Genomic DNA, 16930 nt, shown 5'->3' with positions numbered 1-16930 from the left:
AGCTTGAAGGGCCTCAGATGCCAGAGAGTGAGAGGGTCTGGCCCTGAGGAACTAGAGGACTCCCCCAGAACAAGGCTGCCCTTCACTGTGTCTTGATCTCAGAGTGACCTCCAGGCCTCGGAAGGCACAAGGTTTGTGGCCCAGCGCTCCCTGATTCCACCCCACCTACCACTCTGCCCCCAACCCTGTGTTGTTACCTGTATCCTTGTGAGTGGCTGAAGACATTTTCCCAAGGCCAGAGTATGTCACTGCAGACCCCAAGGCCCTTTGCCTCTGAGGAGAAGCCCCAAAGCAACCTCTGATCTTGGTCACTTTGGAAAGAGGCTGAGTGACAGCCGTGGCAGCAGAGTAATGACTTTCAAGGTGGAGCCCATCTTTTATTGATTTAATCCAAACGTCGAAGTGAATTATTCATTCTTGTTTATGTAAGTCACCAAGCCACAGAAATAACAAGGAAGTTGAAGCACCCCAAATCAAATGATTGTTTCCAGGCTTTGGGCATCACCCTCCGCTTGTCTTGGCTGTCTCCCCCCACCTCCCACTAGTCTCACCCTCTCCCTGAAAGAGGAGGCTTCTACTCCCAACCCAGCGGCAATAAGAGCTCCTCCTTTGCGGCCACAAACATACCTGTGAGTGCCTGGCATGTGGCCAGACACCTCTTCTCCATTCATCCCCAGGAAGCACACCAGCCCTCCCCACGGGCCAGGGGCCCTACCTGCCTCTGAGACCTGAACTGTGCAGAAGAGCCTGTTTCCTTCCCCAAGGTCAGCCTGTGTTTGGTCCTAAGATCTAATCTTCCCCTTTAGACATCTGGGGTCTGTCAACAGTTATCACAGTCTCTGATAGCTGGAACATCCCTGGGAAGTGTGGTCGGTGAATTTCTTCTGCTGAAGGCTCTGGCTCCAGGAGGAGGAGGGGCAAGGGATGCCAGGAAGAGCCTTGGGGTCAGGGCTGCCAATTAACCTTTCATTTTCATAGTCTGATCACTCGATTAATCAAGGCTCAGGGTCTGTGTCCTGTTGAAGGGGCCCTCACTGTGGAGAACACTGTCTGCCAAGGCCTCTGTGCTGGGTGATGGATGAAAGAGCCACAGGGCAGGGCCAGCAGCCAGGCGACAGCCCCACAGGTGAGCTTCTGCCTACCGGCTGGGTCTGTCAGACCATTTCTCCTCACAGCCCCTGGTACCAGCATGCTTTTTATCAGAGTGTGCTTCCCGCACCAGACTGTAGGTGGGTTGTTGCATTCTAGAGTATGAGGGACAGGAAGGATAGTGGCAGCCCTGCTGGCACCCGTCAGCTGCATGGCCCAGTGGCATGTTCATCCGGAGGTGTGTGACTTTTCCTGGGGTACATAAAAAAATCTGTCCATCCATCAGAACAATCCACCCAAGTCTAGGTAATGAGCAGTGAGTGTATTGGGGTTACGAACGGGAGCACAAGCAGTTCCCGTGTGAAGTGCAGTGACTCGGGGGAGCTGCAGCACTGAAAAACCCACCCCAGCATTGGGAACAGCTCACGGAGCTGTGTTCCTGAGCTCCCAGGGCAGCTTGCAGGAGGTCTCCTCTCCCTAGCAGTAGTTACTGGAACCCTGGGAGATGGAGGCAGAGACTTTCTGAGCTTCCTAAGCCCTGCTTACTGAGTACTCACCGAGTCTTACGGGGCCTCCCTCCCAGAGGGACTGACTGCTTTAGTTGACAGAAAACGACAACATGCCACCATATCACAGTGGTGATGTGGCTTCTGAGTTTATGAGTTTGGCTTAGGCTGGCCTCCAAGGATCATTCTGGCTAAATCCTCAAAACTGTATCTGGGGACAGCCACATCTCCTGGGAGATGGCGGGGAGACAGAGAAGTGGCAGAGCTGAATAGGGACTCAGCCTCCCTGGTCTCCATTTTCCTAGGGGTTGCTCAGAGCTTCTGGTTCCCACATGTCTCTCCTGCGACTCAGGCTCCCCACCCCCAGTGATCTCTGGAAGGCCCTCCCATCTCTGTGAACTAACCACCCTCTGGGTCTGTGGTGTGCAGGGCACAGGTTCCTTCTCCCTCCTGCCTCAGGCCTGAACCAAGATGCCCCACCTCAAGATCTTTCCCATCCTGCTCTTTCAAAGTGGGCCCATGAGGGGCCTGCTCTGGACCTGGTCCATAGAGTGAGTCTCTTGGACCCTGAGTTCCTCTTGACTTAGGGTTCCCTTTCCCCATACACTGCTCAGGATTACTGTCCTCAGAGGATCCCAGTTTTTCCTGTGTCCTTTGAGCACATATCATAGCCGATGTTAACTAACCCCAGCCACTCATCACAGTGAAGGGAGCCCATAGCACACCCACTTCCTGAGCCTGACCGCCCAGGCCTGTGGAGTTCCCCTTGTGAGCTCCATACAGGACTTCCAGGAAGCGCCCAGCTCCAGACAATCCCTGTGTGTGTGAGTGGAGCCAGGCTCGGTAATTAACTGGGGCATAAATCAGGGCTTAATTACTCAGCAGGCACCTTGGGTGAGAGATTCATGGTAATTGTGTGTGCTCCTGGTGGCTTTGCGCAGCTGGCTTCTCCCTGAGCACCAGTAAACCGTGGCGAGCAATGGGGAGGTGGGGCTCTACCCTGAGAGATACTCCCAGAGACACTTGAGAGGTTGAGGAGGAGGTTCTAGGCAGGGTTTTATGGAACCCAACCAGACCTTGCTGAGGGACAGGGAGGGTCCGTTTGGTCTCAGATGGCCAGCATGTGGACTTGTGTCTATCTTCCTCTGCTGTACTAGCTCATGCAGGGCAAGTGACCAACCCCAGGACAGGAGCTCAGGCTGCAGGTGACCGCCCAGAGTGGATGGGGACTCTGACCCTCACTGCAGACATGATCCTCTAGTGCGTCCTTCTCCAGTCACCACCAAAGCATGACCAGTTGTTCCACAGAGCTTCCTGACAGTGACCAGGGCACTGGCCTGCTGGGCGCTGTCACTCTGTCACAGCATCTGTCTTTCAGAGTTCTGTGCTTTGGGTTATTTTTTTTTTTCAAGTACTGTTGTTGAAATAGTGACTTTATTATGACTGCCACCAGAAGGTCACACTGCCTCTCTGGATCCTTGTCCTTTTTCTCCTGATTTCTCAGAGCCCACAGATGAGCACCAGCCTCAGGCAGCAGGGGCTCAAATTGGGCCATGGTTTATCCTTGCCCCTTCCCCTGGCTATCCTCCCTGTCACACCAGTGCCCAGTGACACTCACATCATGCCCCTCTCCCCGCAGAGCTGCGGAAGCAAGTGGAAAGTGCTGAGCTGAAGAACCAGCGGCTCAAGGAGGTTTTCCAGACCAAGATCCAGGAGTTCCGCAAGGTTTGCTACACGCTGACGGGCTACCAGATCGACGTGACCACTGAGAGCCAGTACCGCCTCACCTCCCAGTATGCCGAGCACCAGTCCGACTGCCTCATCTTCAAGGTAGGGAGCTCTACCTATGTGTCGCCATGCCGGTTCATGCAGCGCCATGTCCTCAAGGCATAGTCTTCCGTGGCAGGAGGGGACATGCTGGCCCTTTCTCCCCACTCTTGATGGGCACTGACCTGGGGTCACGTCTGCTTGACTTTCTTTAATTCGTACTCTGTGAGTCTCTACCAAGCTCTGCCCTACAGCTTGGGGCACTTCAGCCTTGTCCAGAGTCAGCAGGTGCCCAGAGGATGGTGAGGGGCATGGCAGGCATCTTGCTGCCAGACTTCTGCCAGAGGTCAGTATGTGGCACAGCCCACGTAAGGGAAAGGACAAGCTGTGTGTGCCAGCTACTGGTGGTCAGGCCAAAGGTACCAGAGTTGATCCCGTAGGTTTCTTTGTAGGCCCTGTAAGGCAGGAAAGGGGCAGTGGTCTTCAGGAAGCATGTACCTGTTGGAGTCTCGTGTACAGAGTGAGCACCTGAGGAGGGATCCCTCTTCATTGAAACAAAAACAACGTACCCCAGAGAGGGTGCCTGGGACATGGCCTGGCCAGACCATGGGCACAAGTTCTCAGAGCAAGCAGGTCCAGCAGAAGTGAAGTTGGTCGATGCCGAGAGTGGAATGGTGTAGCTGCCAATCTGGGGTTACAAGGGCTTGCTCATCACTGGCAGGCAACCTTACTTCCTGTCCCTGGGATGGTGTTATGGTACCAGCATGGCATGTGGCCCTGGTGTGGCCTGTGATCACAGTGTTGTGTGTGACTGTGTGGGGAAGAGCCTGGTCAGTAGCTGTGGGTGTGGCCAGCTCCATTCTGTATCACATGTGGCTGGGCCTCCTACAGTCTGTAGCCAGACTGTCTGTGCCCTGCAGAAACAGAAACCAGCTTCCATTTCCATCTAAAATCTATGCCCAATGTGACCTACATATTTTAAGCAGACTTGCACAGAAACATAGTTCCTTTTTGTTGTTTCTCCTGTTCCCACCCATCTGTCTGCCCCTTTGAGGGGACGCTGCCCATTGTGGTGGTCAGAGGCACACCAGACGCAGCACCTGCTGCTCCCTGCACCTTCGTGGTGTGTCACAGAGACTTTCTGAATTTCTCAGATTACATCCGTCCTTTTTTTTACACTTCTTAGCACTCTTAAACCTTTGACTAAGTAAATAAATATTTGAACGCCCAAAGTCTCTAAGTCAGTAAGCTATCAGAAATGTATTTCTTCGCTTTTATGTACCTTTGAATAGCTCAGGATCACTGATGGGTATTTAATTTAATACAGTGTAGGGATTACATTTTTTTTTTTTTAAAGATTGGTAAATGAAGATGCTCTGAGCAGCTGTCATGATGAACACATCACTTACATCGGTGTTTGTAGACAAGCTCTAATTTGCATTCCAAAGTATTTTAGGCTTTTTGTTTTGTTTTGTTCTTTGGTGGTATGGGAATGGAACCTAGGGCCTCCTGCATACTAGGTATGCAGGCACTCTGCCACCAAGCCACGCTCCCAGCCTCTCTGGAGGCCTAGGCAGGCACTCTGACACCGAGCCACGCTCCCAGCCTCTCTGGAGGCCTAGGCAGGCACCCTGCCACCGACCCACACTCCCAGCCTCTCTGGAGGCCTAGGCAGGCACTCTGACACTGAACTACCTCTCCAAGTTTCCTTTTTACTTCCTATTTAAAGACAGGGACTTACCGAGTTGCGCTTGTTAGCCTTGAACTTGGTCTGCAGCTCAGGTTGGCCTTAGACTTGCAATCCTCCTGCCTCAGCATGCACCCCCCAAGGTCCTACTGTATTCTGTTTTTAGAGGTTATCAAAAGCATGGTGTGCATAACCAGTTCTTAGCCAGGCCAATCGAGGCAGTACAATGAGAATCTGTCTCCAGGCAGCGTAAAACACTTCTGCTCCTGCCCAAAAGGCAGACACAGTCATCACTGTGCTGCTTTGTCCCCATCACCCTGTCCCATCCAGATAATTCCAGTCTACTCAGGTCTGGGTATCTTGCCCACCTTCTTTCTGTCACAAGCCCACTTGTGGTGGCCTCCTACCCGTGTATGGGACTTGCCATACCTCTGGTCCTGCTGCTAGCCTTGACCTTTGTGCGTGGCTTCCGTAGCACACAAAAGAATGAGGGTGAGTGTGGCCACTACTGTCCCTGGTGCACACTGTCTTCACACTCTCAGGGTTCCTCATTTGTCTTCCCACCTGTGTCTCATTTACCTTGCCCACCAGCTGGCCTTGGGGTTGCCTGGGCAGCCAGCCACACACACACACACACACACACACACACACACAATCACCATTCATTCTACAGACGTCAGTACCCAAGGAGTACTCAGTAACACCAACACAGCCAGACAGGCAACTGCACTCAACTTGGGGCTCAGAAGCAGGCCAGCCCTCCTCCACTCCAGGCAACTCCTTCACTGTGGCGGAAGAGAGAAGGGGGCCCCATGTGCTCTGCTGATGGACACCAGCCCCAGCCAGTGTGGTTTGAGCCTGTAGAGAAGCCTCTCCTGGGTTCCTGGCTACACCCAGGGTTCAAAACCACCTCAACATCAAGGTGGCCAGTCTAGCCACAGTAGGGCCCCTGAACACCTGGCATTTGACAGATCATAGAACACATGCACATTCCGAGACACACAGTGGAGTGGCTTGGTGGAAACTGTGCTATGTAGTGGCTAGATATATGTTGGTGTGTTGCTGTGGTTACCTGTCAGCTGACCGTCACCTGGTAGCCAAACAGGTAAAGAACTTGTTAGGTGGTGAAGGGGCTATGTCTTGTGACCTTAGCGAGGGCTGGGTGGTAGCTTATTATGCAGAGAGAACACAATTGCATCGTGTCTCTCTGGCAGCCCTTCCTTGTACCATTTTTCTTTGTAAGAATACACATACGTGTACAGATTCATGAGCATGTGTGCATACTTGTGTGTGTAGGGTGGAGACAGGAAACCTCCACCCATCTTTTAGAAAGTCTTTCACCGGCCTGGAGCTTGCTAGGCAGCCTAGACTCGCGAAGCAGCAGACCCAGGGCTCTACCTTTTTGCTCCTCCTGGCCTAGGATGACAAGGGGGCATCATGTCTAGCTTTTCCTCATGGGCTCCAGGGCTTGGATTGGGGTCCTGGTGCTCATAAGGCGAGTACTTTACCAACGGGATTGTCTCCACAGCAGGGTCTAAAGCAGCCGCTGGAGTCCCCCATGTACCCCGCTCAGTTTCTTGGGGTCCACCCCTCTGTGCCAAGGGCAATGAGTCTTCCGGGCAGCTCAGTCAGAGACTAGGAAATGTTTCTTGCTGGCTACTGGGCTCTGGCTTTCTCCTTAGCCACCTTGGCATGCTGCAGCAAGCATGGCCCAAGCCTGCCCCTCTGCACCCCCCCCCCCCATACCTGGCCCTGTTTAGCCTGGAGATCTCTGTCTGTGTGACCTGACTTTATCTATCCGGCTGTGGAAGTGAGGGCAGGAACCCCATGCTGGACACATCCTGGTCCTGGTAGCACTGCAGTGTGCCCTGGTGCTGGCCGGCTGCCTTCTCCGCATGTTTCCTCATCTGTCAAGTGCAGATAATCACAGGTCCTGCTGGCCCTGTGGGACCCTGTGAAGGTATGGGACACCCAGGGGTCCCTGTTAGGTGACCTGCCTTCCTGTGTGCAGCCTGTGATGACACCAGAGTCTTGGCTGCTACTGTCCCTGGCAGGGCCTTAAAGCAGTTGCCCAGCATTGTCCACAGTGGGCAAGCCAGGCAGGCAGGTCTCAAAGAGAAGTAGGCAAGATCCCAGACCCAGGCTGTCCTGCCCCACCCACCTGTCTCCCAGAGCAGGGGGTGGGCAACAGCTGCCTTAAAGCGCTCTGGGTCACTGGTTCACCTGTGTCTGCAGCTTCCATGTTCTCCATAGTACAAGGGCTCTTCCTAGGATGGGGGCTCCTTTGGGCCATGGGCCCACATAGCCTTGAGAAATTCCCCTGTCCAATGCAGTACCAGAAGGACTGCACTGGTCCTGTGGATCCCTCCAGCAGGAATCTCACCAAGACTCTAGAGCTGGGTTGGCCCATCCCATGCAATCTTTGGCCATTATATACCCTCTGCAACACTATCAGCTGAAGCAGCTGCATAACCCTTATCTGCCAGCCAATGCCTGGCTAGCAGAGAGGGTGCTCACAAGATCTATTGGGGGTGGGTGAGAGAAGAGGAAAAATGGATAGGGACCAGGCAAAAGGCAGGCTGACCACAGGGCATGACCAAATCAGGCTCAGGCAAGCTCATGGTAACTTCCGCTCTTTTTTTTCCCCTAAACAACTTCCAGGCAGGAGGGGTCTGAAGCAGAGTTAGAAATAGCTGGGGCCTGCTTCCAACCAAGCAGGTTCTGCAAATGTGTGCTGGGATAATTGAGAGTTGGCTCACGGTCCCACATGGCTCCACTTCCCTTCTCAGCCTGGACCCAGCCTCTGCTGTGTGTGGGTGGCCAAGCTGCCTCCCAAGGCTGCTGTGGGAGAGGGAGGGGAGCAAGAGCTTAGTTCCAGCACACGGTGGGAGCCTGGCATCTTGCCCACTTCTCCTCTCCCTAGAAGAGTTAGACCCCAGAGTCTCCAGTTTCCTGAACCTGGAGGCAGCGGCCTACCAAATGTCCCCAGCTGTCCTGGTGTGATCTCGTTCCCTGTGCTGTGCCAAGACCCTCGGCCCAGAAGGAAAAACTTCTTGTGTGCAAGAAAATGAGAAGCTGGACAGTGGCGGATAGACTTGGCTGCAAACCCCATGAGACGCTGGTGGCCCTGACCTTGGATCCCCGTCCCCCATGCCTGTGACCTCTCTACAGTCCACTATAACCCAGGGCCAGCCAGAGGCAGACCTGCATTCTGGGATCATAGTGTCTTAGGCATCTAGCACAAGTTTCTGATCAGGGGACAGGATTGCACAGCCAAGGAGCTTATTGGTGGACGATTGAGAGTGCACGCATGTATAAAGTGTAGTCCATGCCTTCATCCACATGGGCCCAGCTTTTTACACGGGGGCTGGGGATTGAACCAAGGTCCTCATGCCTACACGGCAAGTGATTTTACTCCAGCCTCTTCTCATTTGTTTTGCTTTGGTTTTTCTTAATATAAGGTCTCACTGTAGACCAGGCAGGCTTTAACCAGAGGTCCTCCTGCCTCTGCCCGGACTTCTAGGATTAGAGGCAGTGTCCACCATACAAGTGCCATCATGGAGTCTTTCTTTTCATTGGCACATTTCCCCAATCAGTGAAAGCCAGAGGTCACACTGTGGTCAGGGCTCTGGGGGCAGGAGACCAGCTGCGGTTGTCTTCCTGCGCCAGCAGCAGGCCTCCAGGCCAGTGGCTGGACCACACCGAGCTTCCTGTTCCTCCCCAGCAACGCTGGTTCATGGCACCGGGCCATGGCACTTACTTTGGAATGTATGTTGTGGGCTCTGCACCACCAATGGGAGATTGGCTTGACTTGTGGTGTGACCCCTTACAGGGGCCTCGTGCCTGGGGCACGGTGTGACATTTGCTCTGATAGAAGCTGCTCAAACCACTGCCTCCAGAGCTGCTCCTACCCATCCCCCTGCAGCCTGGAATCCTGAGGTGGGCACTTCCTCAGCCATGTGCCCAGCCTCGGCGCAGGCATAGCACCACCTGTATCATTGTGATTCCGCCTGCCGCGCTCTTTCGGAAGCGGGCAGAGCCCACGCGCAGAACGGAAAGAGCAGGTGAGGAGGCAGACAGCTTCTGCACACCTGCACCTTAAGTGCAGAGCCAGAAACTGCAGGTATGCGGATGGGAGGAGGCAAGTGTCACCTAGTCCTGCACCCAGGGCTCTTCAGCCCCGCAGAGTGTGAGCCCTGCTGGATGGGATATCAGAATAACCTGGCTCAGTTCCTTCATCCACAGGGTGGCCATGCCAGGGTTGGGTTAGTCAGAGAGCTTGGGGTCTCTTTCCTTTTATTTCCTAAATAAACCTCTTAGAGGAAGGGATCAGGTATCTGGCAAAGCCCAGTACACAGCCCGCAGCTAACACTCAGTTCCCCTCTGGAAAAGACATCACAGCCCAATTTCTAGGAGCTCAGCTCTGCTGCTGTGGACTGGCATAACAATGGGGTGGCCGTGTTTCAGTAAGACTGTATTTATGGCACCAAGCTCTGAATTTCATGGAGTTTCTATGGCGCACCAAGTATTCTTGTGAAAACTAATACATTTATTTGTAGAATAACATCAGGTTCATAGAGAAGTCAAGGGTAAAATAAGGTTCTCCTAGGTCCTTTCCTAGTCCACAGTTTTTTATACTGCTGGCCATCTTGTTCAGGTGTGGCCTAGCAGTTACAGTTCCTAAAGCCATCCCGTCCAGCACTGAGAGTGGTGAACTCTGCTGATGGAATAGTCTGGGCTCGTGCAAGTGCCCTAAAATGTGTGCTGCCGCTGTGGTGTCCCACAGGGTAGCTCCCTGTCTCTAAGTCCTCTGAGTATCTGTCATCCCCAGCTCCTACAGATCTCCTGCCCATCATGCTGCCATTCCTGGGATGTCAAAGGTGGAACCCTCTGTGTACTTTTGTGCACTGGATCCTTTCACTTAGCAGCATTCTCTTGAGGTTCCTCTGGGTCTCTCCTGGGCTTGACTGCTCATGTGTTTTGGTTTTTGCAGAACTAGAGATGCAACCCAGGGCTTTGTTCACGTTAAACCAAATGCGGCCCCCCCCCCATGAACCTCGTCTCCCAGCCCTTCATTGGGGGGTTCTAGGCAGGTGCTCTACCACTGAGCTCGACATTCAGCCTTTAGATTTTTTGATATAGAATGTCACTGTGTAGCTCAGGATAGCCTCAAGTTTGTCATCTTCTCTCCTCCTGTGGGTTACCACACCTGGCCTGCTCATTTCTTTCCATTGCAGGTATTTGTATGTACCGGAAGAGTTGTGTCTATTTGTCTACTGAAGGACGTCTTCAGTGCCCAGTTTTGATTAATAATGAATAGGATCCATGACAAAAAGCTTTAAATGCTTTCTTGACAGTTCAGTAATGTCGAAGTCACCGCAGTTCAGTTGACACAGAGTTCATAGTTTGCCAGCCTCTGATCTCCACCACCCCTCTATCAGGAGCATTCCTCATTCCACATCTGCACACCAAGTCCACCAGATGTGTAACTGAGGTGATGCCTCCCTGGAAAACAAAAATGGCCCTGGGATACCATCATCTCCTGTTTTGCTTCTTTGTACACTCTCAGGCACATGTTGTACATGTGCATGCCCGTGCACACACGGCCTCTGTCTGGTCCACCAGGGCTTTCCATGTGGAACCTGCTTCTCAGAAATCAGAAGAGCAGGGTCAGAAAGTGATAGAGATGACATAGATGACACGGGTTCCAGTGGGAGCCCCTGCACTTGAATATGCGCTTCAAAGCTGTGTGCCGTATGCTCCGTGTCAGTGTTTGAGGAGTGGGTTCCTGGACTCTTCTACTGCCTTTCCTCTGGTGCCCAGGAGCCACCAGTACTCAGTGGTCCCTGACAGCCCCAAAGCTTCCTCAACAAAGTGTACACAAGCTGGGTTAGTTACTTTCTCATTGCTGTGACAGAACACCTAAGGGGAACAGCTTAAGGCAGGAGGGATGTACTTGGGCTCACAGCTTCAAGTGATACAGTTCATCATGGTAGAGAAGACATGGTGCTAGGGTGGCTCCATCCATAGCAGCAAGAGTGTGAGATGGCTTCTCCCCACATCTTTGTGGATCAGGGAAGCAAAGAGCCCAGGCTGGAAGTAGAATCAGGTATAGCCTTCAAGGTATGGCTTATAGCCTAGTTGTGACCTGCCTAGAATCCCCAGTGAGGGGCTGGGGTGTGACTCAGTGATAGAGCACCTGCCTAGAATCTCCCAGTGAGGGGCTGGGGTGTGGCTCAGTGATAGAGCACCTGCCTAGAAATCTCCCAGTGACGGGTTGGGCTGACTCAGTGGTAGTAGCCTAAACCACTCCATGTTCCACGACCTCCCATGATAGTGCCACCAGCTGAGGACCAGGTATTCAAACAAACAGGTTTATAGGGAGCATTTCACATTCAGACTATAACACAGGCTGAACTGTGTAGAAGAACCACTTCCTTGTACCTCTTAAGAACTACATGGGGGTGGCTCTGTTCCCCTTGAAGGCCCTAGGGGTGATGCTGAGCTGGAAGTAGAAAGGGCCAGATGTTGAGATCCTCTGTGTGCAGGCCCTGCCTGCTCTCCAACCATCAGTGGTAAACACTTGGGTAGCAAACACTTATTGGGTATTGTGTGCCAGACAATAACTGGGCCAGAAGCTGAGCCCCAGACCCTCCTTTATACTACACTTCCCATGATTCTGCTCACCAGTGGCTGTCCTCAAGACCTTAGAGCAGAGCATGCATGCTCCTGTTTATAGGTCTGATGTGGTGTAGCCCCTCAGTGCCTTTCCCTATGGGTCCAGTTTTCTTTTTTTAAATATTTATTTATTATGTATACAATATTCTGCCTGTGTGTATGCCTGCAGGCCGGAAGAGGGCACCAGACCCCATTACAGATGGTTGTGAGCTACCATGTGGTTGCTGGGAATTGAACTCAGGACCTTTGGAAGAGCAGGCAATGCTCTTAACCTCTGAGCCGTCTCTCCAGCCCGGGTCCAGTTTTCTTAACTGGCTACCATTCTTAGCAACCCTGTGCTCACTGCTTCTGATGAGATCAGGCTGGGCATCTGTGGCCATGGCTCCTGTTAAAGAGGTGTAGACTGGCTAGGCAAGGGCCTGCATCCAGCTGGGGTATGTGGGCACCGGCTGAGATTTGCTCAGGGTTTATCACTCCCCCATGAAGCTTTCGCATTTCCACTGTAGTGTAGACGTGACCTTCATAGCTGCCCTGCCTCTGCCTTTCAAAGCGGCCTTGTAAACACACAGAGCAAATTTGCCTGCCTGCTCCCTGCATCCGTCTCACACGGGTCAGGCATGATATACTCCAGATTCCCGGGGAGGGGTGGCTGCTCGCTGAGGAAGCTCTCGAAGTCTTGCTGTCTTGGCCCTGAGTCACCCGCCAGTGCCCTAAAGGAGCCTCGGCCTGGGAGGTGCTCCTAGTCCAGTGGGTGCAGAGTGCGGCAGCCAGGGAGGACTCGGTCTCAGCAGAGCCGGGAGAAGCTCTGCTCTCAGAGACAGCATCGCCTTGGCACGAGCCCTCTGTGGCCTCGGTCCTGCTATGGCATACCTAGGGATGGTGTGTCTGGGCCAGCCTATAGGAACTAAGTTACTGCACTGCCCTCAGCTCTTTGTCGTCAGTGGAAGGGATTGGGTGCTGAAGGTCAGGCTACGGGGCAAGTGATAGGAACAAAGTTGGAGAAACCAGATGACGATGCCTCCACTCCCCCTGCCTCCACCTGGTGCCCATGCTGTGAATATGAACTGGAAGGCCCTAGTGCCCTGTCCGTCTTCCTCCATAGCACAGGAAGACAAAGGCTGTGGAAGGCAGGAGAGAACAGAGAGCCGGAGAAAGGGGCGACACAACCACCCCAACTTCCTGGTGTGGGCAGAGGGTAGGCTCAGGTTGTGGGCACCTAAGTGACATCTTGTTAGAGACGCTAAAGTATCCTGCACTCAGGAGAGATCACTACCCCCAGGGGCCAGCTCAAGGGACCTGCCTCTGATTCAGGCGACCAAACAAGCCCCTTTCCTCCACCTTGCCATGGCTCCCACCATGATCTACCCTCTCCCTGTCTGCTGCCATGGCTCCCACCATTATCCTCCTTCTACCTGACCATGCATGCACTGTAGCCCACCTGTCTGCACCCTGCATGGAAAATGCTTCTCTAGCCTTGGTTGTTTGGCTCACAGCCACCTTCCTGGACAAAGCAGCGTGAGGAGCTGCTGACTGAGGACTACTGGGACCAATAAGGAACACAGAGATTTCAACCAAGAGCTCGTCCCCAGTGGGACAGCCAACAGCCTAGAGAGCAAAAGCCAGGGGACACAAGATCTTCTTTAGCTACTGGCTGTTCCAGGTGCTGCTGTGGAAGTGGCAGGGGTTGCAGAGTAGAACTGTCCAGCCAGCCACCATGCCAGCACACACACAGCATGGCAGACCTCACAGCAGTGCCTGTGCCCTGGGCTCTCCAGGCACACATTCTCTCAGGCATTCCTGCTTCTGCCAGTTACAGTAGAACCCCTTCAAATGTCAGCCTCCTGAGTGGCCAGAGTCAGGAACAGGGTCAACAGGGGAGTGTCACCCAGAGGTGTGAAGGGATGAGTTTTAGATGTGATGGGGTGAACAGAGGACCGAGCCTTAGCCGTCTGGGACACAGTGGATTGTGTGGCACTGATGGGGCACCATTCTGGAGAGGGTCTCCTTGCTAGCTAACCAGGTATCCTGGAAACTGTACCCCTTTTTCCCATCCTCTCTGTATTCATAGGATTGTGAAGACCCTGGGGGACCCCAGAGACCTCAGTCCCTCTTCCACAGGGAGCTGGACGAGCAGGGAAAGGAGTGCTGGAGGAACCACAGACCACTGGGTGTGGCTTGTGTGACCCACCTGGTGGCAGACCCTGCCTGCACTGCTTGGGCTGGACAGCTTTGCCTGTGCCCAGCTTACAGAGGGCTGAGACCTGCTGCCTTGAGAGCTGTCCCCTCCCTTAGTGCTGAAACTGAAATCAAAGATGGGGTCCTAAGCCTGGAAGCCTGCCAACCAGTTGAACGTTACCCTAGGTACAAAGCCTCCGTTGACCACAGCTTTCTTCCCTGGCCCTTCTAAATATATCTCTGCTAAAAGGGGCACCGTCTGAGAAGAAGCTGCCATGCCATGCCATGCGGGTTTGTTCTTTCTCAGAACTTTTCAGCTTTGTGAAGAAATCTGTGGAGTGACACACTACCTCCCTGCTCTACCCTGTACCATATGCAGCCTGACCAAGGGAGGAGGAAGAAGTGTCCTCCGGACCCTCTGTGTGGGCAGTTCAGCTAGAAAGTGGGTGACAGGCAGCTGTTTCAGCAAGTCCGGGAGGGGCAGAAAGAGCTGGGTGGAGGAGGAAGTAAGCTGCTCTTGCCCCCCCACCCCATCCCCCTGACAGGCAATCAGTCCCATTCACAGGCTCCTGTTGGCAGAGGCCGGCTTCTGGAGGCTTCCTGTCTGCTGAGATAACAATGAGATCTAGATAGACACTTTAATTTGAATTTGCCTTTTTGGGTCCCGTGAATTTCAAATGGAGTTGTTAAAAACGCACACTGACTTCAAAACCTGCCTTATTCCTTCAATTGAGTTGGCAGAGCTTACCAGGCTCTGGGATCTCAGTGGTTCAGGAGCAGAGTCACTCTGGATGTGTAGCGCCCCTAAGACCCCAGCAGCAGACACGGGGTCAGGCTCATGCTAAAGAGTAGTTCCCCAGCAAGGATCTCTGGATTCGTGTGAAGAGCTGACTCTCAGCCAGAGGCGAGAACAGGTAGGCCAGTGAGCTTGGCCAAAATTGCCCAGGTGGGCAAAGAATGGGTTGATGGTACACAGTAAATGCTGAGCTGCCTGTGACGAGAGGGGTTTGAGGAGAGGCCAGTGGATCTGGGTGGAGCTGAGTATCAAACTTTCACACCTGCCCCAAAACAGCCATCTTCTTTCGGGCCATATCCCCAAGAGGCAGCACAGTACAGAACAAACTGGTTTTAGTTCCAGCAGTTTGTGCAAAGGCCCTGTGGTCAAGGATGCTGAGGCATCCTTAGAACTGAATCAAGGCACTAGGGATGAATCTTGGGTATAAGTTCATTCCCAAGAGCCCTGCAAACCCATTCCAAAGCTCTTTTAAAAACATTATTGATGAATCGATAGGGTCATCTAAAGAGCTTGGGCTAGCTAGTCTGTTCTCAGAACGCCTTTCTTTCAGTGTAGCCATAATCTCTGTATACATAGATGCCCTGTAGTTCCAGAGTCTGGGGCAGGAGGATTGCTGCAAATTCAGGTCTAGTTTGGGCTGCATAGTTCCTGGTCAGCCTTACAGGAAGACCTTGTTTCAAAGAAATGGACAGGAAGCTAGGAAGAATATAACTCAGTCAATAAAGTACTTCCATGCAAACCTGAGGGTCCAAGTTCAATTTCCAGAACCTATATTTATGTTATTGTATTGGACATCTTTTAATCCCACAACCAAGGAGGCAGAGACCAGCAGATCCCTGAGGCTCACTAGGCAGCCTAGCCTAATCAGAAAGCCCCAAGTCCCAGTAAGAGACCTTGTCTCAAGAAACAAAGTGGATGGCTCCTGAGGAAAGACATCTGAGGTTTCCTCTGGCTGCCACATACACATGCACACATGAGGGGAGTGGGGGGGTCTATGTTTACTGAACCATCAGAGTGTGTAAGCTCCCCAGAACTGTAGTTACAGGCCTTGTGAGCCGCCTCTTGTAGGTGCTGGGAACCGACCTCTGGTCCTCTGAGAGAGCAGTAAGCTCTCTTAACCTCTGAACCATCTCCCCAGGCTCCGGTAGAACTTTGTATAGAGGTGGCCTGTGGGCCAGAAGTGGCCCTGCGCTGATGGTTTGCAGAGCCTGCTCTGGACTCCCAGTATGCAAATTAACAGCCCGGCTCCTATAAATAACATCACAGCACTTAGCAGACGGAAAGCAGCAGCCAACCGGCTTCTCACGTATGTGTAACTTCTGCCATGCCTCCATGTCATTAATGTACTTTGGAGAACCCATTATCTTTTAAATCTCTCTTTTCTTCTTCTTTTATATTTTCTACATTTAAGTGCTTCACAAACACCTTTTCAAGTGTGCACACACGCTGACAGTCCCGCACCACCCTGCGCCAGTCTTTGCTCTTCTGCAGAAAGACCCTCCTTACCGTTGCTCGTAGGCGGGTCTCTAGCAGCACATGCCCCACCCCACCCCTGTCTAAAATACTTTTATTTCATCTTCACTCTGACTGGATCTGGGATCTGTGTTGACAATCTTATTTTCTTTTAGCTTCTTGACTTTTTTTTTTCTCTCTCTCATTTTTCTGGCTCATGTGGGTTCTGATGAGAAATTTGCTCACGACCTCACCCCGATACTTATACATACCGTGCTTCTTCCGGCAGCTGGCTTGATGGCTTCCTTGTGTTTATCTTGTTTATTGTTAGTCCAGCTCCTCAGATTTGTGTGTCTATAACTGGGCAAATTGTGACGGCTTTAAGCCGGGCAAAGTGACACAAGTGTGACCATAGCTACGTGGGAGGCCGGGTCAGAGGGAGAGCTGGCTGAAGGCCATCTCCGGCGACAGAGCGAGCTCAGGGCCAGCCTGGGAAACTTGTAAGCGAGTGCTGGTGAGATGGCTCAGCGGATAGAGGTGTTGGCCCCCAGGCTTGACCTGATTTTGATCCTCAGGTCCCACATGGTAGAGGGCACTGACTTTTCAAAGTTGTCCTGTGGCTCCACATGGGCACCATTGGGCTTGTGCCAGCCAAGTAAATAAATCAGTAAAGTAACTTTCAGAAGTACATGGAGTATGGTTCAGTGGTAGAGCACTCACCTAGCACTGCCTAGGGAGGGGCTGGGGATGTGACTCCCTAGGGCAGAGGCACCTGTGTCG

General features: G+C 52.8%; 1 protein-coding gene across 1 annotated transcript in view; it reads left to right on the top strand.

The window, feature by feature from the left end:
* The window catches only part of Mad1l1 (mitotic arrest deficient 1 like 1), a 317149-nt gene that overhangs the window by 257501 nt on the left and 42718 nt on the right, over positions 1-16930 (top strand). Inside the window, exon 17 of the mRNA XM_038345544.1 lies at positions 3235-3425. Within this exon, the coding sequence (XP_038201472.1) occupies positions 3235-3425 (191 nt within the window). The remainder of the gene's footprint in view (positions 1-3234; positions 3426-16930) is intronic.

The sequence above is a fragment of the Arvicola amphibius genome, chromosome 10 (genome assembly GCF_903992535.2).
Source record: "Arvicola amphibius chromosome 10, mArvAmp1.2, whole genome shotgun sequence".
NCBI lineage: Eukaryota > Metazoa > Chordata > Mammalia > Rodentia > Cricetidae > Arvicola > Arvicola amphibius.
This window is presented reverse-complemented; position numbering and strand designations above follow the sequence as displayed.